Source organism: Poecilia mexicana, unplaced genomic scaffold, assembly GCF_051168715.1.
Source record: "Poecilia mexicana isolate PSO_F unplaced genomic scaffold, ASM5116871v1 scaffold_9, whole genome shotgun sequence".
NCBI lineage: Eukaryota > Metazoa > Chordata > Actinopteri > Cyprinodontiformes > Poeciliidae > Poecilia > Poecilia mexicana.
This window is the reverse complement of record NW_028263378.1, coordinates 3,313,266-3,336,669: the sequence shown is the minus strand read 5'-3', so window position 1 is coordinate 3,336,669 and position 23,404 is coordinate 3,313,266. Positions and strand designations below refer to the sequence as shown.

General features: G+C 38.3%; 2 protein-coding genes and 1 non-coding gene across 3 annotated transcripts; 2 read left to right on the top strand and 1 right to left on the bottom strand.

Moving 5' to 3' along the window:
* Positions 1-176: 176 nt before the first annotated feature.
* On the top strand, positions 177-9,386 carry rnf215 (ring finger protein 215). The gene is made up of 10 exons (XM_014989953.2): positions 177-554; positions 1,525-1,677; positions 1,816-1,887; positions 2,409-2,497; positions 2,990-3,044; positions 3,153-3,257; positions 4,288-4,398; positions 5,292-5,435; positions 6,274-6,376; positions 6,449-9,386. The coding sequence occupies exons 1-10, from the start codon at positions 312-314 to the stop codon at positions 6,469-6,471; spliced, it is 1,098 nt and encodes a 365-aa protein (XP_014845439.2). The 5' UTR covers positions 177-311; the 3' UTR covers positions 6,472-9,386.
* Positions 8,937-23,404, bottom strand: ascc2 (activating signal cointegrator 1 complex subunit 2). Its single transcript, XM_014989952.2, has 19 exons — positions 23,278-23,404; positions 22,023-22,133; positions 21,275-21,433; positions 20,588-20,761; positions 20,374-20,503; positions 19,514-19,581; positions 19,318-19,431; positions 18,504-18,616; positions 15,316-15,390; positions 15,127-15,231; positions 14,536-14,604; positions 13,462-13,536; positions 13,120-13,345; positions 12,672-12,868; positions 11,669-11,788; positions 10,937-11,173; positions 10,639-10,726; positions 10,156-10,247; positions 8,937-9,693 (listed from the first exon to the last, which is right to left on the bottom strand). The coding sequence occupies exons 2-19, from the start codon at positions 22,104-22,106 to the stop codon at positions 9,522-9,524; spliced, it is 2,298 nt and encodes a 765-aa protein (XP_014845438.2). The 5' UTR covers positions 22,107-22,133; positions 23,278-23,404; the 3' UTR covers positions 8,937-9,521.
* On the top strand, positions 16,953-17,025 carry trnav-cac (transfer RNA valine (anticodon CAC)). Its single transcript has one exon. It is a non-coding gene; the product is annotated as a tRNA-Val (tRNA).

Here is a 23,404-nt window from a genome sequence, read left to right as displayed (position 1 = left end):
GTCAACTTACGTTTATCGACAGAAGAATTATCGTATTGCGTTAAAGAAAATCACTTTTTAAAAGTACACATTTAAAGTCCAATGGTAGTTAACTGAATTATTACTGGGAATCATCTGGGCGCTCTTACCCAAGATAATACCCCTCCCGACTTCCGTTTACAACCGGAAGTTTTTTTATTCTTCCTGTTTACATCCAGGAGCCTGCGAGCTAACAGCCTAAAATAATCGGCTGCAGGATTTCTAACAAAATGCCTGACAGTTGATGAGTTTTATGTGTTTATTGTTGCTTCCTGCTGGTTTTTGGGGGGACCATGGCTTCAGCTCGCCGGTTTTGTCTCTGTTTACCGTCGCCGGTTGTTGTGCTGCTGCTGCTGCGGTGGCCCGGGCTGCTGGTGGCCGCAGAGCAGGTCGCTTTGGTGGAGGTTTTTCTGGAGCAGCAGCCCGCTGTTAGCACCCTGCTCCAGGGGGAAGTGGTGGAGTCAAACCGAGGTAGTAAGAGCTCAGAGACCCGGAACGAGGAGGAGGAGGAGCAGCTGGAGGGGAACCTGGTCTTGGTGAGACTTCCTGAAGTTTTATGAATGTTAATTTATGATGTGGAAAGTACTAAATACACATGCATTATATATTATGATCTACATATGGATCAGAAATATTCAAATTAAATTTGGCAAGGTGCGAAAATAAATATATTTTCCTGTGTTTAGCTTCTTGTTTTTCTTTGTTACATCGTAAAATTGTTTTGAAATTTATGCAAATGTGAATAAACAACTCTTTAATAAAGAATTGGTATATCTAAAAGCTGTATATTTAATATAGATAATTATTTCCTTTCGAAATTTTATGATTAAAGCTGCAGTAACTTTTGTATTGAAAAATGTTTTTTACATAAGTGTCGTGACAGTGTGATATGAGACAGATAATCTGTGGGGGAAAAAATCCACCTCGTCCCTGAGCTGTTATTGCTGTCTAATGAAATGCAACAAAAACAACCAATCAGAGGCAGGAGGAGGGACTTAACGCTGTCAATCAACCTCGTGAAAACCATCCATGGTATTTAGTGGTCGTGCTAAGGCTAACTAGCCTTAGCATTCACAACAATATCTTTTGTTGTTTGTAGTCATCCCTGGGAGAAAGCAGGGAAACTCCATTATTTTCACATATTAGATGTTTTACACCAAGCTGTCACAACAGTGACAGTTTCAACAACTATAAAAGAAAATGTGTTTTTTTAATTATTATTATAAAAGTTACATACTGCAGCTTTAATCATAGAAATATTCAGGTTATCAGAAAATCAAAATTATTATTATTCGTCAATCAAAACACCCGAGTTAATATCTTCTGAATCTCCCCCAAACTCTTCAAATGGTGCTTCACATCTATCCCTATTGCTTTAGCAAAACTTTTTTCTTCCACACATTTTCCTTCCACTAAACCTTCCATTAAAAATGCTTTGATTCAGCCCCTATAAGCCTGCAGAGATTATAGTTTAGATTAAATGATTGTTTGTTTTCCTGTCTCCAGGTTGGAGATGACGCGACGCAGCCGAGCGAAGGAGGAGACGGGGGAAATGGCGACCGGCAGGAGCCGTGGATCGGCGTTGTGCCGGTGGAGATGGACGACAGCAAAGCCTCCACTGGGAACCAGGAGTCTTTTGCTGATGCAGTGGTTAACAAAGTGAGAAATCATCCCAAGTGCAGCTTAGTTAGAGGGTGATTCCACCAACCTGCAGGAGGTTTCAGCTATCGTTTCTCATTGATGTTTGGAGGATTTTGGTTTTTAAGAATTTTGTTGTTTACTTGTTTTTGTGCACAGATGAAGCGGGCGTTGGTCCTGGGAGCGTCGGCGCTGATCATCCTGGCTCTGAACCAAAACACAGCTAGCGAGGTGAAACGTCACACTGGTTCTGATGTTCTCCAGTTTTACAGGACAGTTTAGTCCTTTAAAGAGACTTCGTAATTAATTTTATTTGTTGTTTTGTTGATTTGTTTTGGGTATTCAAAATATCTTCCAGTGTTAAATGCTCATTAGAATTTAAAGTTTATTGATTTTTCAGAATATGTTCCTGCTTTATTATTACCGTTATATGAACTCAAAAAAACAATATTATCATTTATCGTGATAACTTCTGGGACAATTTATCGTCCAGTGAACCTGTATCTGTCTCATATTATACTGTCATGAAATGGTGACAGTTTTAGTAAATAGGGAAAAAATATATTTAACAAACATATGACATGTTGATTCCTATTTTTGGCTGCAAGCATTATTTGTCTTTCTGAATAGTTTGTAAATATTACAATAAATATGAATGAAATCTGTGCTGATTTGTCGGTGCAGCACTAATTTTGGACCTGGTTCTGTTTAAATGTTTGGCCGGTTTGGATCGGCTCGTTTCTGTGTTGCAGATGGATTTGTCCCAGGTTCTGCTGTCCAAGCCCATCATTGTGATCCAAACATCAGAGAATGTCACCAAGCTGATTGGAGCTCTGCTGAGGTACAGAAACGCTACGCAACCACAGCCACACCAACCTGATCTAGAAAAAAATATTTATTAAAATATTTAGATTTATTAAAATATTTAGAAAATCTAGATTAAAATATTTAATTTTTAATTTATTATGAAATTCTGCTTTTTATTTTTAAAATTCTTGCTTTTTCTTGCAGTATTTCAAATCTGTTTTATTTTATTTTTTAAATTGTCTTAATCATTTTTTTTTCTAACTTTGAAAGCCATGTGCAAGTAAAAAAAAATCTAGATTAAAATATGTTATTCATGTATTATTTTTTATTCTAAAAATAAACGGTATTTTCGGTCATACATACACACAAATATTGTAAACACAAATCATTTCTAATATTTCTAAAGTAGCACCAAAACCCCCCACAAAAACCACAGAATCGTGAATTTTTCCGATTAATTAAGTCTTCAGGTTGTTTATTATTTTATTAGTTTGATTAAATGGCATTTACTTTATTATTACTGCAGGGGTCTTCGGGCGACGGCTAAAATCACATATGAGACGATCCTACAGGACAACTTGGTGAGCCTCTTCCTCGCGGCTGGCCGCGTGTTTCCAGGTTCGCAGCGCCCCCAGTGGTGAGTGAGCAGATGACAGGCTGACGGAGCTGCCGCTGTGTTTTCCGGGCAGGGCGCCACGCTGACCCTGTGGTCCAGCTGCGGCCGGTCCAGAGGCGGCCTGTACGGAGAGTGGCAGGGGGTCATCTGCACCGGCGAGAGCAACTCTCAGGTCCAGGTGGGGAGGCGAGAAAAACAAAACACACAAAAAAACCCGTTCATTTGTAAAGCTCTGTGTATCTAATCCAACTGCCGAGATAGTTTGCTTTCAAAACAACCAAAAACAAAAACCAAAAAAGAACTGATATAGAGCCACTAATGTCACATAATTTTTTGAAAAAAGAACATAAATTTAGACTCATATTAATTCACATTCATTCAAAAGATTATTATAATGGTTTGGGCAGGATAGATCTCCTGTAGCAGTCTGTATTACTGTGAATTTGAAGACACCTCTGAGTGAAGACTGTTTTTCTAAGACAGTCTTAAAAATGTGGATATTTTTTTATTCTGTGGCATAGAAAATGTCATTAATAAAAAGTTAATTTAAAAGCATATTACTGATATTTTTAGTCTCATTCTTTGTGGAAATCCTGTGGAAGAAGATTAGGGCCACTGAATTAAAAAATATATTCTGGCTTTCATTTCAGAAGAAGAAGTCAGAATTCTATGATTAACGTCAAACTTTTGAGAAGAAAATTCAGAATTCTATAATTGAAACCAGAATTCTGAAATTTAAATCAGAATTCTGGGATTAAGGTCAAAATTCTGGGGGGAAAAAAGTCAAAATTCTGAAAAAAAAATCTAATTTTATCTCAGAAGAAGCAGTCACAATTCTTAAATTAAAGTCAAAGTTGTGAGGAAAATTCAGAATTCTGAAATTTAAATCACTATTCTGAGATCAGTCAAAATTTTGAAAAAAAAAATCAAATAAAATAAATACAAAAATAATTGAGATTAAAAGCAAAATACTGAAAAGTCAAAATTGTGAGAAAAAAAGCTATATTTATTTTTTGTAAAATTCAGTGCAAATGTTACAGAAAAAAGAGAAATTGTGAAAAACCTGGATTTGTTGTTATATCTGTATGTAATTACCTGGTTATTTTTAATAATGAGGCGACACGCCCCTGGTCTGATCTGTCGGGTTACGCGGCTATAGAAGCGTTGTGTGTTTCAGACGCCGTTTCTTCTTCTCTGGTGGTTTCCAGAAGTACCTGCAGCAGCTGTGGGACACCGTCCTGCTGGTGGCGCTGATCCTCTGCACCGGCGTCATCGTTCAGGCCCGCTGGCAGTACCAGGACGACAACGACAACCTAGAGGTACAGCTGATTACTTCACAGCGGCTGCACTGTACCAGAATAAAATCACTTCAAAGTCAGAGGAAGTTCGTAACATGCATAGATTTTATTAGAAAAGCTTTAAAAAAATAACCAGACCATCAGTGGATTTAACTGGATAAGTCACTTCCTTTTTCCAGATTTAAACTCCTAAAACATAAAACATGTCTCCCCATCCTCCCAACGCTCCATCCAGTAATTCTGTGTAAATAAAAATTACTTGGTGAGGTGTAACTAAACCCCAAAACTAAATATTTTTTGCTGATAAACTGACTAAGCAGGTGGAATTTCTGCAGAGATTTTGACAATTTATTGAAATTGTGTTGGATTCTGTAACATTTCACCTTGAAACCGCCTCAATGCTGCCCTCTGTGGGTTGAACAGTGGCTACTGCAGTCAAAACCAGATTTGTTGCTCATCCACCTCTTGGCCACACTCTAAAATCTATAAAAATTGTGGAATTTTTCAAAATTTGTTTAGGGTTGAGTTTCACTTCCACAGGGCGATTAGTTGCACTTTACCTTCGTCCATGTTTCCATGTGGTGTGTTTCTGTTGAACGTAATAAATAACACAGACCAGCTCCTACAGGTTGTTGTTGGTATTAGTTATTTATTTACAAACTGTTTTATAAAGTGATTTCCCATTTTTTACCTGCAGAAACTACATAAAGAACCATTTGTTCTGCGCCTTCTTGTTGGTTTTTTCAGTTAGTTGTCACTGTGCTGAAGTAATATTTGTTACAGAATAGAGGATTGAGTACAAAACGTGGAATTATTATTATTCGCCTCTAATGTTTTACAAATTTGCAGAGATGTTTTAGAGACTTCTGACATTAGGACATAAATTTGATCTGCTTTTGTATTTTCTGTTGCAGCTTCTTCCCAAGCAGGACGTTCTGAAGAAAATGTCATTGCTGAAAACCAAAACGTATCGTCGGCCCAAACGCTGGTGCGACCCGTCCCAGCAGACCGAGACGGAGAACTGCGCGGTCTGTCTGGAACCTTTCAACAACAACCAGGTGTGTTAAAAATCCAGCAAAACTTTATTTATTACCCCAAACGGAAGCTAAATGTTCATCATTCAAGTGTCAAAGAGTCGCTTTGGATGACGATGCTGCAGGCAGGAAGGAGCCCCAGTAGCAGTCAGTCTTCAAACGAACCAGAAGAGGCCTCTGACTGAAGACTGTTGCTGTTTGTCATTGCTGCTCAATATTCAAGCATATTAACTATGTCAGCAAAATCTTTGACATGCGGATAGAAAAGCCTGACTTGGCATAATTTATTGTTTTTCTCTTTCTACTAAAAACTGGATGATAAAAGTCTTCAGTCTGGTGTTTCAGTCTCAGCTGAACCTTTAATTTCTAGTGGCCTTTATTTGAAAGTGAACTGACAGGAAAGTAGAAAATGAGAGGGAAGCCATGTCAAAGGTCACCAGGCCGGGAATCGAACCTGCGATGGCCGCGTTCAGGACTAAGGCCTCCTCATGTGGGTTTTGCTAACCCTGCTCCCCAACTAAGAGACTTTATAATTTGTTTCTGTTGTTTTATTTTGGATATTTAAATGTTCTCCAGTTCCATCATTAAATGTTTATTAGTATTTAAAGTTTATTGATCTTTGAGGATGTGTTCTTGTATTATCTTACTTCAAAATGGTCTAAAAACAACATTATCGTTTATTGTGAAAACTTCTGGGACAATTCATCGCTCAGCAACTTCTGTTAGTGTGACAGGCCAACTTCCATCCACACTAGAAAGATTTTTATAATGAAACTGCTCCACTGCCTCATCAGCTCCCTTTGGTGCTAGCAGGATGTTGGAGTAGGGGATACGATCTCTGCTCTGCCTCTTGTGTCCTCAGTGTCTGCGGGTGCTGCCGTGTCTCCATGAGTACCACAGGGACTGCATCGACCCCTGGCTGTTGCTGCAGCACACCTGCCCTCTGTGCAAACGCAGCATCCTCGGTGAGTCCCCGCCTCCTCCCCGTCCGCCGGCCGGATCCGACCCGTCTGAAGAGCTTCTGCTCCTCCCTGCAGGCGCCGTCCGCAGAGACAGCTAGCAGCCGCCGCTCCGCCCGGACCTCGTCCCGACCGCGCCGCCCTCCCTGGGAGCGGATCTGGACTCCAGGGGGCAGAAACTCTGCGTTTTGGATTCCTGCTGAGCTTTAACGTCTGTTACGTTAAAATGTGTGGAATCTCTGCAGCTGAAGTCGGCTGCCGAAACGTTTCAACATGTAAAAACTATTTATTCGCTCCATGGACGACGACGACTTCTTCTTCTTCTTCCACACGCTGTTCACTTTAGCTCCTGAATGATGTCAGTAACAAACATGTTCATCTGATTTATTTCCTGCTAAAATCACTTCTGTGCTTCTTGTTTGGAAAATTAGCAGGTTTTTTCCAGGGTGAAAAGATTATTTAGCTTTCAAAATGATCCGTACTAATACCTAAATGTAAACGACAGTGGTGTGGAAAAGTGTTTGTCCTCTTCCTCATTTTGTATTTTTTGCATGTTTATCACAGTTCTGAGTTTCAGGACATCAAACCAATTTAAGTATTTATAAATGAAGGTGTTAGAAATCCAGATGTTAGAAATCCAGATGTTGATTTGGATTTATTTCTAGTGATGTCTGGACTGTGTGAAAAAGTTTGGTCCAAAAGCCACAAAAAATCTAAATTTAAACAGATTTAAAAACCACTAAAGCTGTTTGTTTATAATCCTTCCACCCTGGAAAACGAAGATCCAAACTGACCTGACGAGAGTTAAAGTGCTGTGCAAAAGTCTTAAAAAATAATTTTATTGTTAAATTAAAGTGTATTTAAGTGTAGTTTATAAAGATTTTATAGTTATTCTCTTAACTTTGGCTCCTTCTTTCAAATCTCATCTTTCCTCTGGTTTCATGCTTCACATTTTTAGCAGCAGTTCCTCTGTCGTTAAATTTAAGGAATTTGCAGCTTCCTGTAAGGCACCAAACCTGAAATGATCAAATCTACATAAGAAATGTCTACATTAATGTTTCACATTTAAAATCAGTAAAAGTCAAACGTTTGTTTGAACAGAATTTTCCTTAATTAAAAACCATAAATTCAAATTACTAAAATTATAATATTACAAAGTCAGATATTAGTATGAAAGAATCTTGGGCTGGAACGATTAATTGTGATTAATCAATTACTGGAATAACAGTCAATTAATTTAGTAATCGATTGATCATTAACTGGAGTATCCAGACACAGAAAAAGGTCATTTGCTGAACATTAAGCCAAAATTGTACAAAAAAATGTATTCATTAAAGAAGAACTTTATCTGTAAATGTTTCACACAGAAATTCAGAGCCAGTTTTACCTTCACTGGATTAAAAATCCATAAAAATCTGATATTAAGCATCTTTCTCCATCTAATTATTAATCAGTTAATCTAAAAAATTAACTACCAAATCAGCCTCAAACTGTACTGATGTGAAGCAGAAAGTATTGAGCTTTTCACATGTTGAAGTTAGAAATATTTTTTTGCATTCACTAAAGAAAGATATTTTATTGCATTTTAGGAACTAAAATGTTTACTTTTTTATTTAAGAAATTGAATTATTTATTTGCACCTTTTAATGTATTTTTAATATTTTATAAAATAAGTTTTAGTGGTTAAATGTTAAAAGTGGTTAAGTGGTTAAAAACACTTTATCAGCATAAAGTGTCAATTTCTTTTCATCCGATTTATATAGTGATTGGCTGCAACTCTAGTAAATTTATAAATAAATCATGTAGATTTTACTTTTTTTTTTTTTACATCATATTTAGATATTTTTTGACATAGAAAATAAAAGTGAAATTAATCTAAAATTGAAGTTTTTCTTCCTTCTTATTTTTGGCATGAATTTACTCCCGTAATGCTACAATCAGACCAACAGTCGACGTTTGAGTAGAAATAAAACCTTTTGAGTTTAAACAAAACAAATCAAACAAATCACAGCTGTAGGTCAAAGAAGCTGAAGACTTTTGCACAACACTGTAAAAAGAAAAAGTCTGCACAGTGAGGAGAAACTGGTGTTAGGAGCTTCATGCACGCCCCCTGCTGGTGACTTCTGTACATGCAGCTCTTAGTGACTCCAGACGTTTCTGCTTGGTGGGATTAACGTTTTCACTTATTTTGTATAAATCTGGGTCAGATCTAATCACCTAATTTCTATTACAAAAATGTTTTGTACATATTTGTTAAAGCTGCCACCATGTTGTGACAGATAATCTGTGAAAAGGTCAATCTCTATATTTTCGCTGAGCCATTACTGCAGTCTGAAGAAATGCACCAAAACCAACCAATCAGAGCCAGGAGGCGGGGCTTATCGCTGGCAACCATCCTCATGTACTCACTGGAATACCATTTATCTGCTGTCATGCTAACTAGCTAACCAGCTGTAGCTTAGCAAAGAGCATGAGGTGATTGACAGCACTAAGACCCTCCCCATAAAAATATGTTTAAGTTATACTTTTATGCATTTTACCACAGATGACTCAAACTTGAAAGATGTCAAAACAACTGCATTATTTATTATCTGCTTTTGTTTTTTATGTCATGTCAACTCCAAAATAGTAATATTTGCCTTTTTACAAAATGTTCTGACAGATAGATGGGTTCTCTGTGTAGAAAATAGTTTGTGCGTGGCAACATGACGCAGCCTGTGCTTCCAGACGTTTCGTTCTGACCCGGTTCTCGCGATCAGGAGGGGGCGCTCATGCCCACTCTGATCGTTTGGTCGGCTGATGTTCTTCCAGAAGAAGGAGAGGAAACGCTCTGTGACGGAGGAAACGCTCTGCGATGGAGGAGACGCTCTGCGATGGAGGAAACGCTCTGCGATGGAGGAAACGCTCTGCGATGGAGGAGACGCTCTGCGATGGAGGAGACGCTCTTTGATGTCTTACTTGTTTACATCTTTGGATCGTAATAATAAACCAATTTGTTACTTGGCAAAAATAAAAAGTCTAATTGTGATTGTGGTGAGCAGAGGAAGGAAATCAGTGCTGAAATAAATCATTTTGGTTTAAAAAAACCAAAAAGAGATCCACAGAGAACGTTGTGGCGACAGACCAGAACCGGGTCAGCCGGACCTCCAGATCAGGAGGGGATCATGCCTTTGTTCCTCTTGCGGTCCGCCATGGAGCGCCGGTTGTGGTTGCTCACACGGCTCTTGTTGGTCTCCTTCTTGCGTCGGTCCAGGAGCGTCTCCGTGGTCTGTCCCTGGCCTTTGGGTCGACCCGCCACGTTACTGGGCCGCTCGGGCCGGAACCTGGAGGAAACGAGGGTCAGAAAGCTGCAACCACAAACCGAGCGCAGAATCATCCAGAGATTATAATTCAGGGTGATTTCACGGCTGATTGGGTTCAATGAGAGAAGAAAATCTCAACATTTCCAGCTGCTGCGGTTTACTTTCTCACTGAACTGAAGGAACCAAACTAAAAAACCTGTTCCCCTCCTGGCCTGAGGGGGCGCTGCACCAAGAACTACTTAAGGAAACGACACAAAAACCTCTTAAGACACTGAGCGAAACTTCCTTCTTCACCAAATGTAAACAAAAATGGAGTGGTGTCAGATTTTAGCAGCTTATCTTTCATCTTCGGTAAAAAAAAAAACGAGACGTTTCTGCTGCTAGCGCTAGTTAGCGTGTTTGTTTTGGTTGTATTTACCCAGAATCCCCTAAAAGAATCTTATTAGACGGGGAGCCATCCTGGATGAACTTGGAGGTGCTTACCCTTTCTTCTGCTGCATGGCAGCTCGTTTGGCTTCGGCTCTCTCCCTCAGCAGAGCCGGGTCCTGAACGAACTGGTCCCGGTTCACAGGGTTCTGAAACACAAAACCATGCAACAATGACGCAGCTTCCAAACTGGTACCGGCGTCGGCTTCTTCAACCCATTTAACAGTGCATCATCAAAAAATGCTCAATGTTAGAACGTTTTCCATTTGTTTTGGTTCTGATTCTCAATTAACTCGTCAGATTCTGAGTCAAAACTACAGAAACGTGGCTCAGCTATCAGAGTTTGGAAATACATTCAGGAGTGTTATCTCGTTTAAATAAGATTTTAAAAACTTGTAATAAGATTTAACATCAATCTGCATTTTTAGATGTTTTTATATCTCGTTACAGAGTCTGGTAGTAACTAGTTACATTTACTTTAGTAACTTTAAAAATAAAAGAAATGGAAACATGACTTCAAAACGTGAGTCACTTCATTACCTGTGAAACATCTTCGTCTTCATTGTCTTCCTGCTCCTCTTCCTCTGCTTTGGTTCCTTTCCTCAGCACCTGAGGGACGGTGAACGGCCTGCAGAGAGAAAAAACAAGTTACTAGTTTTTCCTTCACTGTGTCGGGATGTTAAAGCTCCAGTCAGAAATATAAAACACACTCGTTATCAGCATTAATGTCATGGCGATCTTTGATTTCTGAACATCAAGCACTTTCCAAACCTTGAACAGTGAAATTCAAGCATTTTCAAGGATTTGAAGCACCTGTAGGAGCCGGGCAGCGCCTTACCTCCTGCTGAGTAAACTGTCTCCGTCCAGGTCGTTGGCTCCGACCTGGTTCATGTCGTACGTGTCGTCGTACTCGTCGTCGTAGTCGTCCAGGTCGTAGGGGTCGGTGCCGGCGCCGCCCGACGCTCCCGGCTCGACGGCGACTTCGTCCACCACCGTCTCGTACATCAGGTACCGCGCTCGCTGCTCCGCTATGTGCTGCTTGTCGTCCAGCATCTCTCGGGCGCTCTCGCCTTTCCTGCAGGCGGAGAACAGAAACACCTCCTGAGAACTGCAAAAACACAAAATCTCAACCAAGTATTTTTATCTAGTTTATCACACGTCTTAGTTCATTTGAATTAAGACAAAACTAACTTACAAGTAACTTTTCAGAAAGAATTATGAGCCTGTTTTTACTCAATAATTCCTTAATATTCGTGAAAATCTTCTAGTTAAACTGGCAGATTATTTCACTTATAGCAGGACATTTTTCCCATATTACAAGGGAAATAATCTGCCAGAGGAACTAAAACTTTTCATCAATATTAAGGAATCATTGACTTAAAACAAGCTCATATTTCTTGCTCAAAAGCTACACTGAGCTACAGAAACAAAGGTGGGAGAGAAAAAAATCCAGATTTTCTAAAAATTAAATCTCCAAAAACCAAAGATTCGATTAATCAATAAAATGTATTAATCGCCCAGTCGTGCGACATTTAGATTTGTACGACAGCAGCTTCCTCTGCTCCTGTACCTCCTGCCCTTCCAGACGCGGGACATGTCCACCTGATTCCTGCGGAAGACGTCGAACTCGTCGTCGTCGAACACGTTGGATCGGCTGTTCATGACATCTGGGAGATCCTCTTTCACCGGCCTGCAGACGAACATTAAGCTCCAATCACACAAAACGACACAAACAAAATCGTTCTGCATGCCAACTTTGCTGTCATCTTAAAATGTCTGAGTAAAACAGAACTGCAGGTTTTATGACATTTTTGTTTGGAACTTTTTTTAGTGAGAAATCATAAAACTGTGGTTAGTTTGAAACCCTTCGACTCCAGCAGAACCTGTAATGTGAGAAATCTGAGACGGCGTATTACAGTCCTATTAGAAAGAAATGCAAGGAGAACATTTCTGCCAAATTACTCAGAAATTCTGAGATTAATCAGAAAGATTTAAAAGTTGAATATTTGCCAAAAGAAAACTCAAATTTTGAGGTTAACATTAGAAAGTTTTAGAAAAAAGTTGTAAATTTTTGAAATTCTAAAGTTGAATCTCAAAAAACAACTTGAGTTTAATCTCAGAAATTTTCTAGAAATTAAATTTGGACATTTTAAATCTAAAGTCAAACATCTGCTAAAAATAAACTCAAATTTTGAGATTAATCTTAGAAATTGTGAGTTTCAAAAGTCAAAACTTTTCTGAGCTTTTGCAAGTTTTCTCACAAATTTCGAACTTTTCAAACTCAAATTCTCAAGATTTTTCTAGAAATTTTCTGAGATTATTAAACATTTCTCAGGTTTTTCTTGTGAAGTTTAGACTTTTCAAATTCAGAAATTTCACATTTTTTTACAGAAAATATCCGAAATTAATCTCAAAATTGTGTTTGATGGGAAAGTACTACTACTTTTTTTTTCTACAACGGCCCGAATACCAGGTCATAAATATCTAATGCAAAATGGGCCTGAAGAGTCTTTAAACAGTCAGACAGAGTGGCGCCCCCTAGTGGATGCTGTTGTGGCCTCAGGAGGCCGTACCTCGGCATGGTTCGGTCCAGTTTCTCCAGGCTGGGAGCCAGTCGGTCCTCCAGGATGTTGTTGATGACCAGCTCAGAGTTGTAGCCGTATTCCTGCAGACACGCCAGCAGGAAGCCTTCGCCCAGGTCAGGAAGCAGATCCCTGATGCAGGACAGGAGCGACTCGAGCTCCGGCCCGCTCACAGGACACACGACGCCCTGGAAACCCAAAACGTTTTGATGCCATGTTACTGTTCTGTACGGGAAGAACTGTAGAACCAAATCCTTCAGCCTTTGTGTCATATTGATCCATCTCATACGATCCTAAAACTGAAGTTTGTAGTTGAAGCAGGAAAACAAATGACATAAAAACTTTAAGGGGTGTAAATACTTTTCCGAGGATCTGAGTTTGTTTCTAAAAACAAACATAAACACTGTGACGTCATGCAGCTGCAGATCGAAGCGCTCACGTTGTCGCCTTTCTGTGGGGCGGCCATCTTGGCCTCGGCCCCCTCCAGCCTCTCTCCTCTCGACTCTTTGACCTCTGGTGACCCGAAGCCGTCCGAACAGGCCGCCGCCGCCGCACCCTGATTGGCTGGCGACGAGGAAGCGCCTTCGGTCTGTGGTCTTCGTCGGCCCGTGGCGTCCCAGGCGCTTTCCACACCCTGCAGCAAATACAACGTCCTCGTCTCGTCACTGAGGGAGAGTTAAAGAAGAAACCGGCTTTTCTGAGCATAAAGCTGCAACATAAACTGATATTTAAGAAAAACTCCTGGAGCTTTTAAATCTTTAAATGGACAAAAAAAGGATGCATGACAGGGAGAGCTTGCTGCAGGAGGCTGATGTCATCTGAGATGGGAAACTCATCGTCGTAGTCGACTAGAAACCTGGAAAACAAAAAACGGGTCAAATTTACCACCAGAGTGGGCCGATTTCTGAAATAATTATTTTTCGTTTAGCTAAAGGAAAATAAAGCTGCTTTGCATTAAAAATTCTATTTTCTTTTGGTTTGTAATTTTTTTTTAAATGGAGGAAAAATCCACCCAAAATTATAGAAACATTTTGTTTTTATTTTTATGTCATGAAGAGTCAGAAGGAAAAGGAGAAAAATTTAAAAGGAAATCTGCAAATAAACGGACAAAAGAGAAAACAGAAAAAAATGCAAAATGAAAAAATGTCAGGAGGAAAATAAATCAATGTATTATTGACATATATATATATATATATATATATATATATATATATATATATATATAGTTTCCTATATATATATATATATATATATATATATATATATAGGAAACTAATAAAACGATAAGACAATAAAACTGGAAATGAAAAATTAAATAATAGTGATACGTTAAATTAATAATGTTAAAAATGATAAACATTTATTTATGTTACAATTTATAATCAAATAACTTTGGAGGGTTCCTAGTTTTATTTTCCAGATGCAATGTTTGACACATGAATTACTTTACGAGCTCATTTATTTACTTCTACATTTTAAACAATTATGTCAGGATCTGACCTGCGTCCTTTGACTGACCTCCTGCGGTGATAAAATCACCTTTTATGATTCACAGAATTTTCTGTGAATCATAAAAGGAAACCTTTTAAATTTGCTTCAGTTAAGCTGTTAAACCAGAACCTGCAACATTGATTTAATTAACCCCCAAAAATAAATAATTTTCCATAAAACAGAAAATGACTTTTCACTTCAACCTGTGTAACAAAAACTTGATTCAATATGGAGGTTTAAAACATAAAATCCTCACAAAATGGGCTAAACTTTCAGAAAAAACATTGAGTTTCACAACTAATTATCTCTTTAAAAACACCTCTTGTTCTCACACTAAAAGTCAGGTAATAAATATGTTTCTCACCTTTTCTCGGGTAAAAAAGAAGTAAAATATTGCAGGAGTTCCTCAGCAAACGTTTGCATGTTTTCTCGACTAAAATGAAACAAAAACATTGAAACACATATAACTTGTGTGAAAGTTTTGGGGAAATACATAAAAAACAAAATTACAGTAGTCATGCGCAATAAAAATCAATCAGAATAAAAATCAATCAGAACAGTACACCAAGTGGGACATTGGGGACATACAAACCCGTCATTTTTTAAATTTAAGAAGCTTACTGGGAAATATGTTGTACAGAATGGGTGTTTCAAACACTAAAAATGCTATAGTTTATATTAAAAATGGTAAATAATTGCACATTTAGGGATGATAATGTGATAAGTGTCGTTCAATGTGGGAATAAATTAAGAGTTTATCTGGTGTAAGTTGTTTATAAGATCTTCCATCTTCTACCTGCTCCTTTTCGAACAAATTATGTAAAATTGCATTTTAATGGGCATTATTATTTTTTCCTGTTCTTACTGTCTGTTTGAAATGAATAAATCAAAGCCCAGAATGATGGGGGTGTTTGTGGGGTGTTTTTGGAGCTGCATGCTGCTGTGAGGGACTCACCCCTCCAGGATGGGCTGCAGGCAGGTGTGGTGCAGCAGCAGGTGAGTCGTCTCCACCATCTTCCTGCAGGAGTGGCTCATCCTCTTCCACAGGTCTTCCTGCAGACTAAGGCAGAGTAAGAGTTCAGCTCATTACTGTCACAAAATGCCATTTTTTTCTAATAATAAAATCCCAGAGGTGAATGCTCGCCTTTTATCGTCAAAGCTCCTCTTCCTGATGGCTTTCTCCAAGTCCGGCACAGCGGCCTCGTAAAACGACGGTAGCCTAACGGTCATAGAAAGGAAAACAGAAAGTCCTCATTATGGATGCAAATGATCGATTAATGACTTCCTCTAAAGTTAATTTATCCTGTGAGCAGAGCTATTCATACACAAGTTAGTCTCTAGTGTAGTTTGAAGGAATGTTAAAAAAAAGTGCTTTAACTCAGGTGCGGAGCTATGGGGGGGCTGGGGGGGCTGCTGATAAATGTATCCACATCTAAGAGACTTCACGTTTCTAAGTCTTCAGTGATTGAGCAGCGGACTGCGCATGTTACAGTCTAATTAACTTTTGCATCGTCATTTATTTCCTCAAGATAAACTACCGGCTCCTCAAATGGATTAACACAACGTTGCATTCTCTTTAGTTTTCTCTGGTCTGTAATGGAGACTTGAATTTAACGCGCCATTTCATCCAAAGGTTTGTAATGCGCTTCCTAACCATTTTTTATTTGTAAGTATTGATTTTATTTTTTTAGCCATTTAGCCAAGACTCTAGAACCATTTGTCTCTGCTAATGACATCTTCAATACATTTTGTGATCCCAGGCTTAGTTTATGGACTGAACCGACAGAAACAGTTACCATTATACATTTTGAACTGTTGATTTTATTTTTGAACCATTTTTTAATTGTAAAGTGTTGATTTTATTTTTGAAACTGTATTTATTTTGAAGTGTTGATTTTATTTTTTAAACCTTTTTTATTGTAAGTGTTGATTTTATTTTTGAACCCTTATTTATTTTGAAGTGTTGATTTTATTTTTTAAACCTTTTGTATTGTAAAGTGTTGATTTTATTTTTGAAACCTTATTTATTTTGAAGTGTTGATTTTATTTTTTAAACCTTTTTTAATGTAAGTGTTGATTTTATTTTTGAACCATTTTTTAATTGTAAAGTGTTGATTTTATTTTTGACCCCTTATTTATTTTGTAGTGTTGATTGTCTGAAAGACCTTACACATGAATTGCCCCATACGGGGTTTGAACCAACAACCTCAGCATTACCAGCACCGTGCTCTAACCTGCTGAGCTAACTCACCTACCTTACAAACTGTTGGGTTTCCATGGATTTAAGAAGAACTTACATGATCTCACCACAATGAAGATTTGATAAAAGTGCTTATATTCTAATGTTTTTCAAAACAACATACATAATATTTTATTTTCCAGAGATTTTGTATTTTGAAGTGTTGATATTATTTTTGAACCATTTTTAATTTTCAAGTGTTGATTGTATTTCAGAGATATTTTTTGTTTTAATGTGTTAATTTTATTTTTGAACCATTTTTTATTTGTAAGTATTGATTTTATTTTTTAGCCATTTAGCCAAGTCTTTGTAGAACCATTTGTCTCTGCTAATGACATCTTCAATACAATTTTTTGATCCCAGGCTTAGTTTATGGACTGTAATGTGAAATTAGGCACAATTATAAGTCTGACAGTTTGTTCACCAAGTTACTGTGCTCTCTGAGAAGATCTGTAAGTATTTCACATTGTTTTATGCCCATCATTGACATTAGTCTCTAACAAAATGTGGATCATCTACCAGGAACAGTGGAAACAGCATGAGTTCCTGTAGTGTAGTGGTTATCACGTTTGCTTCACATGCAAAAGGTCTCTGGTTCGAAACCAGACAGAAACAGATTTTGCAAAGGTCAACAAGGGTTCTGTGGTGTCATGGTCTGTACTCTGAATCCAGGCATCTGAGTGCAAGCCTCAGTTGAAATTTTCATGCGTTGCATCTCACATCATCAACTTTGGAACCTCAAACTGAAACAAAGCAGAGAAGTTCAGTTCCTGTAGTGTAGTGGTTATAATGTTAGCTTTACATGCGAAAGGTCTCTGGTTCGAAACCAGACAAAAACAGTTTTTGGAGGTTATGCATCTCTTGGGGTGCAGTGAGACAACAAGAGCCTTCCTCTCCTTCGTGATGGTTCATTTGCCAATCGACTTCAATGTCGGCTTCTTTGAAATCGAAGCTACTTTACTTTAATTACCAATTAGCAGTTCTATGGCGTAATGCACATGTGTCTACATCTACATTTTTCTCATAGTGACAAAAACCACCCCATGCGTGGTTTCGCTTCTCCTAAACGGACAGATGTTACGTCTGCAGCTCCTCCAGAGCGCCGCTCTCCTGGGTAACGTGAACCCAGAAGGCTCCATTTGTTAAATCCGCTGGATGAGTTACTTCCAGCATCTTCGGAGTCCGCAGTGGTTGAGCTGCGGACTGCGCATGTTACAGTCTAATTAACTTTTGCGTCGTCATTTATTTCCTCAAGATAAACTACCGGCTCCTCAAATGGATTAACACAACGTTGCATTCTCTTTAGTTTTCTCTGGTCTGTAATAGAGACTTGAATTTAACGGCCATTTCAACCAAAGGTTTGTAACGCGCTTCCTAACCAGACGCTCCAAAGCGTCCGGTCCATAACTCTTCAACTCGCTGTCAGCTCCCGGTCAGAGAGACGCATTTAGTTCAGAGACCATGAGATGATATTCAGAAAGGATTTTTTAATTAATTGATTTCAGTTGCCTCTGAGACTAAATCTTTGCGTAAAGTCTATAATGTCTGCCCATGTGACTTGTTTTTATTTGTTTGCTCACCTTTAAACACTGATTTAAATATTGTAATTTTTAAACTGAGCAGTAATTTTACATTCATGGAAACTCAAATGTAATATTTAAAACTTCAATACATAAAATCAGTTATTTAACAATGTAAGGTGTTTAATTTATTTTTAACATTGTATTTTTATACATTTATGCTAGGGATGCCCAAGTAGTTTTCCAGAGCTACCATCTGCAGCTTTAGATGCATTCCTTCTCTAACACACCTGGACCATTGACTCAATATAAGCCTCTACAGAACTGAATGAGGGAAGTCAACCTTTTGTCTAAGGTGTGTTTTAGCAGGGATGCCCTCCTGATTTGTACTGTCAATGTGGCCCGTTGAGGGGGGCCAGTATGCTGAAGTGGCCCTCTGTGAAATTGAGTTTGACACCCCTGGTCTAAGAGTTGCGGACATTAAACCACAATTATTTATAACTCGACTGACTGACTTCCCTTGTCCTTTAATGCCGACAGGTCTCAGTGTGAGCTCCGAGCCGGCCGGTTTACCTGCTGAGGAAGCCGTGGGAGTGGAAGCTGGAACAAGCGGCGGGAAAGATGTCCAGGAAGGCGTGGATGGTAGAGGTCGAGTCGCACAAGTACAAAACTAAATCTGCAAGCTCCTGCAGTGGAAAAAAAGAACCGGTAGCTTCATTTGTAAGATAAAAACACACTTCCATATCTTTAAATTATATTAGAATAAATAAATATAAACAGTTTTTACTCATGGTTTTCAATATGTGGCGATTTTAGTGCCATTTTTACAACAAAACGTGTGATCTTTACGTTAAAACTCATAATGAGATTAATCTCAGAAATTTTCTGGGAAAAACGTGGAAATTTATGAGTTTGAAAAGTCACAAATTTGCTTGAAAAAATTAGATTTTGAGCTTAATCTCAGAAATTTTCAAGAAAAAGGAAATTTCTGAGTTTGAAAAGTTACAAATTTGCCAGAAGAAAACGGGAATATTGAGATCAATCTCAGAATTTTTTTAGTAACAAAAAAAGGACATTTCTGAGTTCAAAGGGTCAAAACTTTTCTAGAAAAAAAATCTGAAATTTTGAGTTTATCTTAAACAATTTCTAAAAAAAACATACAGGAAAATTTCAGTTTGAAAAATCAAAAATTTTATATAAAAAACATTAATTTGAGATTAATGTCAGAAATTTTCTGAAAAAAAAAAAGAAATCTAGTGAGTTTTAAATGTCAACCTTTTCTAGAAAAAGAAAAAGGAAATCTCAGAAGTAGTTTCTTTCTGGAACATTTGTGGAATAAAAGTTTTCCCTAAACGGCGCCGTAGTTCAGTGGCTGGTTCTGTCTGACCTCCAGCTTCATGCTCATGGCCGTCGGCTGTTTCTGTGCGTTCAGCTTCATCGGCTCCATGGCCGTGGCTCCTTCACACTGCAGACCACATTTCTTCAGGATTGTGTCAAACACCTGGACGGTTACAGTAATTACAAACTTAAATAAAATAAAACAAAAAGGTAAAAACTGAACAGACGATGATTGTAAATCTCACCTGTAGCACTGTGGGAACCGTCTCCTCCAGGTCGCTGTAGTAAGCCGGCTGCTGAGTGAAAATGTTCTCTGAAATGAGTTTTTAATAGATGACAATTATTTATTTAATATATTATATAAAACTGACTCTTTTGTTGTGAAAAATGCAAAAACGATTCTACCGTCAAAACAATCTAAATACAGAATATTTAGATGAAAAATACAAGAATTTGTCAAATGTTTGCAACGTGAAAATCTCAGCCCCTTCCAAGTGAAGCAAAAATTGCCACTTGAGGACTTCTGGGTAGATCATATTTACGGATAAAGAAGGTTTTTTAATATTAAATGCAAAATGTGTATCTTTTTTGAACAGCTTTGTAAATGCTGCTCTAATTTTTTTGAAGATTTATGCTCCAGTTAATGATTAATTGATGAATAAATTAGTTCATGATTATTTTTTAAAAGTTAATTAATCACGATTCATCGTTTCAGTCCTAGATTCTTTCATACAAATTTCTGACTTTGAGATGTCACAGAATGTCTTAGTTCTAATATTTTGAATTTAGGCCTTTTTTTCATGGAAAATTGTTTTTTTGTGTTTTTTTCCCCTAAATTTCTCCAGGTTTTGTCATTTTCAGGTTGGATTAAAACCATCAAAGCACCTCCACTGTGTTGGACAGTGATGGCTTATAGACATCTATCATCTGCTGCAAATAGGGACGTTTCCACCCTTAAGTTGTTCAGGTTTATACCTTAAATTCTGCTAATAATATCTGGTATTATTAAGCTCATATTTTCTGTCAATCTATGTTTTATTGAATATTTTCAATTACTCGTTTCAGCTCTATTTTTGATTAAAGTAGATTTTCTCTATCAGCTCACCTATCATCTTATGAAGCAGCTGGCTGTTGCCCTTTCCGAAGAGAACGCACAAATCCAGAATTTTAGGAATGTCGAACACAAAGTTGTTGTAGATAATCTCTCCGAACACAGCCGGGGTGATAAAATGTTCCTGTCACAAAGAAAGGAAAAAGAAATGCTAGTTTCACAACAAATCATCAGATAAATGTAACAAACGTTATTCCCTCCGCCTGACCTTAGACTCTTTATGAGTGGCCATCCGGAGGAAGGTCAGGAAAACCGCCTTGTGGATGGTGCGCTGCACGTCGGCCACCGCCGGCGACAGGGGCAGAGTGCCAAGGTCAAGGCCGCGCGGAGCCAGCTGCAGGTACGAGTCGAGACACCGCAGCAGAGACTCATCAAACACCACCTGGTGGGGACGGCACAGCGGTTACTCTGGACTCATTTAAACCGCAATAAATGGAACATCGACCAACATTTCTGATGTTTACTGATGATTTAATGATGGAGCTTGGCAAACTGTAACATCTGTTACTGGTTTTCACTGTGTGATGATCAATTATCCCAGAAGTTATTATAATAAATTATAACATTATTGGTTAACACTGGAATTGGAAGACATTGTAAATATTCAAAGTAAATAAAACAACAAAAACAATAAATAAAATGAACTATAAAGTTTCTGTAAACAAAATTATCCTTCAAAACAAGAGCTAGTTCAGACCAAAACACCAGACTGAAGACTTTTATCATCCAGATAAGAGAGAAATGATAAATCAGGCAAATGGAAATTACTAAGCTCATTTTAATTTATCTTATGAGTATTTGATTTATTGCTTATTGTGACAGGGACAGATGATAAATCCTTAAACTTGACTTATTGACTAATCTCCAACGGTCGGAAGCGGCTTCGGTCCCGTACCTGACACCAGAACTTGTCGTGAGGCAGCGCCAGCAGCCACTCCAGGTCTTCTGCTATAAACCTGGCGTGTTCCAGAAACTCCTCCACCTCGGCCGGAGAGCCGTCTTCTGGGGGAGGTTTGTAAGGCACGAAGCAGCGCTCCTCCTTCCTGTCTGGGTGCTGGTGGAAAACACAACAAAGACTTTAAAGGGGCAGAATTATGTGTTTTCCAACCACATTGTGCCATTTTAATGCACAATCAACCAACTATGTTACCTATGTTATAACAAATATGACTTAAAAAAAATTGCTTCATAATTAAATGCTTTGAAATTGGGCCTCTGTTTCTTTAAGAAGCTTCCCCTCTTTCTGAAACTCTGCCTTCAGGAAGTCATCTCAACATGGCTCCTCTATTAACCCTTTAACGTTTTTATCAGCGTTTCACTGAAAAGTCGCTTCTATAATGAGCTCAGCAGAGGTGTTTGCTAATTGCTGCTGGCTAGTCTGAAGGAGCTGGGTGGGGGAGGATCTGCGACTAGAAGGAGGGGCTAGGTCCACCCAGGCATTTTGTGCTGCTGAATGGTTGCCATGGAGATTAAATTATTTCTCAAGCATGCATGAAAGAATCAAAGCAACACTCCAGGTATGTTTTTGATGAGGGAATAACATCATAACATGATGGAAAACTCAAAAATCCCTTCAAGAAAACTGTCAAAAATGCTGCTGGGGGTCAAATGTCATTCACACAAACATGAGAAACTGAACCAACCAGTGCAGGCAGAGTGCGCTCCTTTCCCGAAGAGCCCGACTCCGTCACCTGCTGCTCATCCAGCGGCACTCGAGCGCAGGCCATGGCTGCTCCTCTAAGGTTTACTCTGATCTGAAGGGAAACAGATTCTGGTGATGTTCTGGAACACTGACTGCATCTTCTGTTGAGAAACCAGTCTGGATGTGTAGTCAGAGCTTCACTGACACAAACTTCTTTCATAATTATAATTTCCATCCATAGTGTGCATCTGGATTCCCCCCTGGCTTCTTCTGGTGCAGAATTATAACACGTCTAATGTCAATCATATAAAAGTCGGATAAAATGCGACATGCAGACTGCAGACGCATTCGGGTATGTATCGGATTTAGTTCCGCTTATGGAAGAGGCGTAAATTTTATTTATTTCATTTTTTTTGGATGAAAAGATTGGAATTGGTCTGTTCAGACTCCTGTGAACAAGTTGGATATGGGTCACATTTTAGACAAAATAACAAAAAACAAGCTGAATTTGGGTCACATTTACCTGCAGTGTGAAAATAGTGTTATTTTAAAGTTCACCTTTACCAACTACAGCTGACTGTGAATTACTTTCTTTACACTAAATGAGAGGCAGATGGTTGCATTAACACACATTTTTTTCTCTGATTGTTTCTAGAAGTCTAAACAGTAACATTGGCCTCCTAGTTCATGCTCATCCGACCTCAGTTTTCCTCAGAAAACATGAAATAAAACAATAACTCACCACCAGTTCTGATAAATTGAAAGAAAAATATTTTAAACACAGACTGAAACACTGTTTCATTTTGAATGTCTTTGCTTTGTTCTCGAAATTTATCCAGACATTGATGCATAAATTTACACCAAATATTTATTTTTAAAATATTGTACACCATCCAACTGCTGTCTGTCAGACTAGTAGGCAGACAGACAGACATACAAATTTTTATGTAAACAAATGTCATGTTTTTTAAAGTCCTAAAGTCCTTACCTAATAGTAAACTTATATAATATCAAGATAAAAAAGACACCTAAACTTACGTTGACTGAAACACGTACCTGTTAATTATCAACTTTTACTGTCATTTTGTTTAGTTTTAAATCTAAAAGCTGCTGCCATTTGAAGCTTCGCTAACCTGTTAAATAGCAGCTGCTAATCAATGAAGAAACGTTTTAACTAACCGGCTGCATTACCGGCGGTTCGGCCGTGACTCGGCGGAAATAACTGCCCGGAAACGAGGCTAAATGAAGCCGCTTACCTCTAAACACGACACTCTGTAATTTAGTCAAGCCATCTCTACATAGTCGACACAGTTTTCATCAGTTTCTGTTTCCAAACGTCTCTCTCACAGACGTCTGCGCTGCGCTGGCCAGGAAATGACGCCG

Bases quoted from the DNA above. Each gene is read 5' to 3' on its own strand.
- rnf215 (XM_014989953.2), top strand. From the start codon at position 312: ATGGCTTCAGCTCGCCGGTTTTGTCTCTGTTTACCGTCGCCGGTTGTT. The intron at 3,045-3,152 runs GTGAGCCTCTTC...TTTTCCGGGCAG, and splicing joins CGATCCTACAGGACAACTTG to GGCGCCACGCTGACCCTGTG. The intron at 3,258-4,287 runs GTGGGGAGGCGA...GGTGGTTTCCAG, and splicing joins AGAGCAACTCTCAGGTCCAG to AAGTACCTGCAGCAGCTGTG.
- ascc2 (XM_014989952.2), bottom strand. From the start codon at position 22,106: ATGGCCTGCGCTCGAGTGCCGCTGGATGAGCAGCAGGTGACGGAGTCG. The intron at 13,537-14,535 runs GTGAGAAACATA...TTTGTTTTCCAG, and splicing joins TCTTTTTTACCCGAGAAAAG to GTTTCTAGTCGACTACGACG. The intron at 10,248-10,638 runs GTAATGAAGTGA...TTTGTGTTTCAG, and splicing joins AAGACGAAGATGTTTCACAG to AACCCTGTGAACCGGGACCA.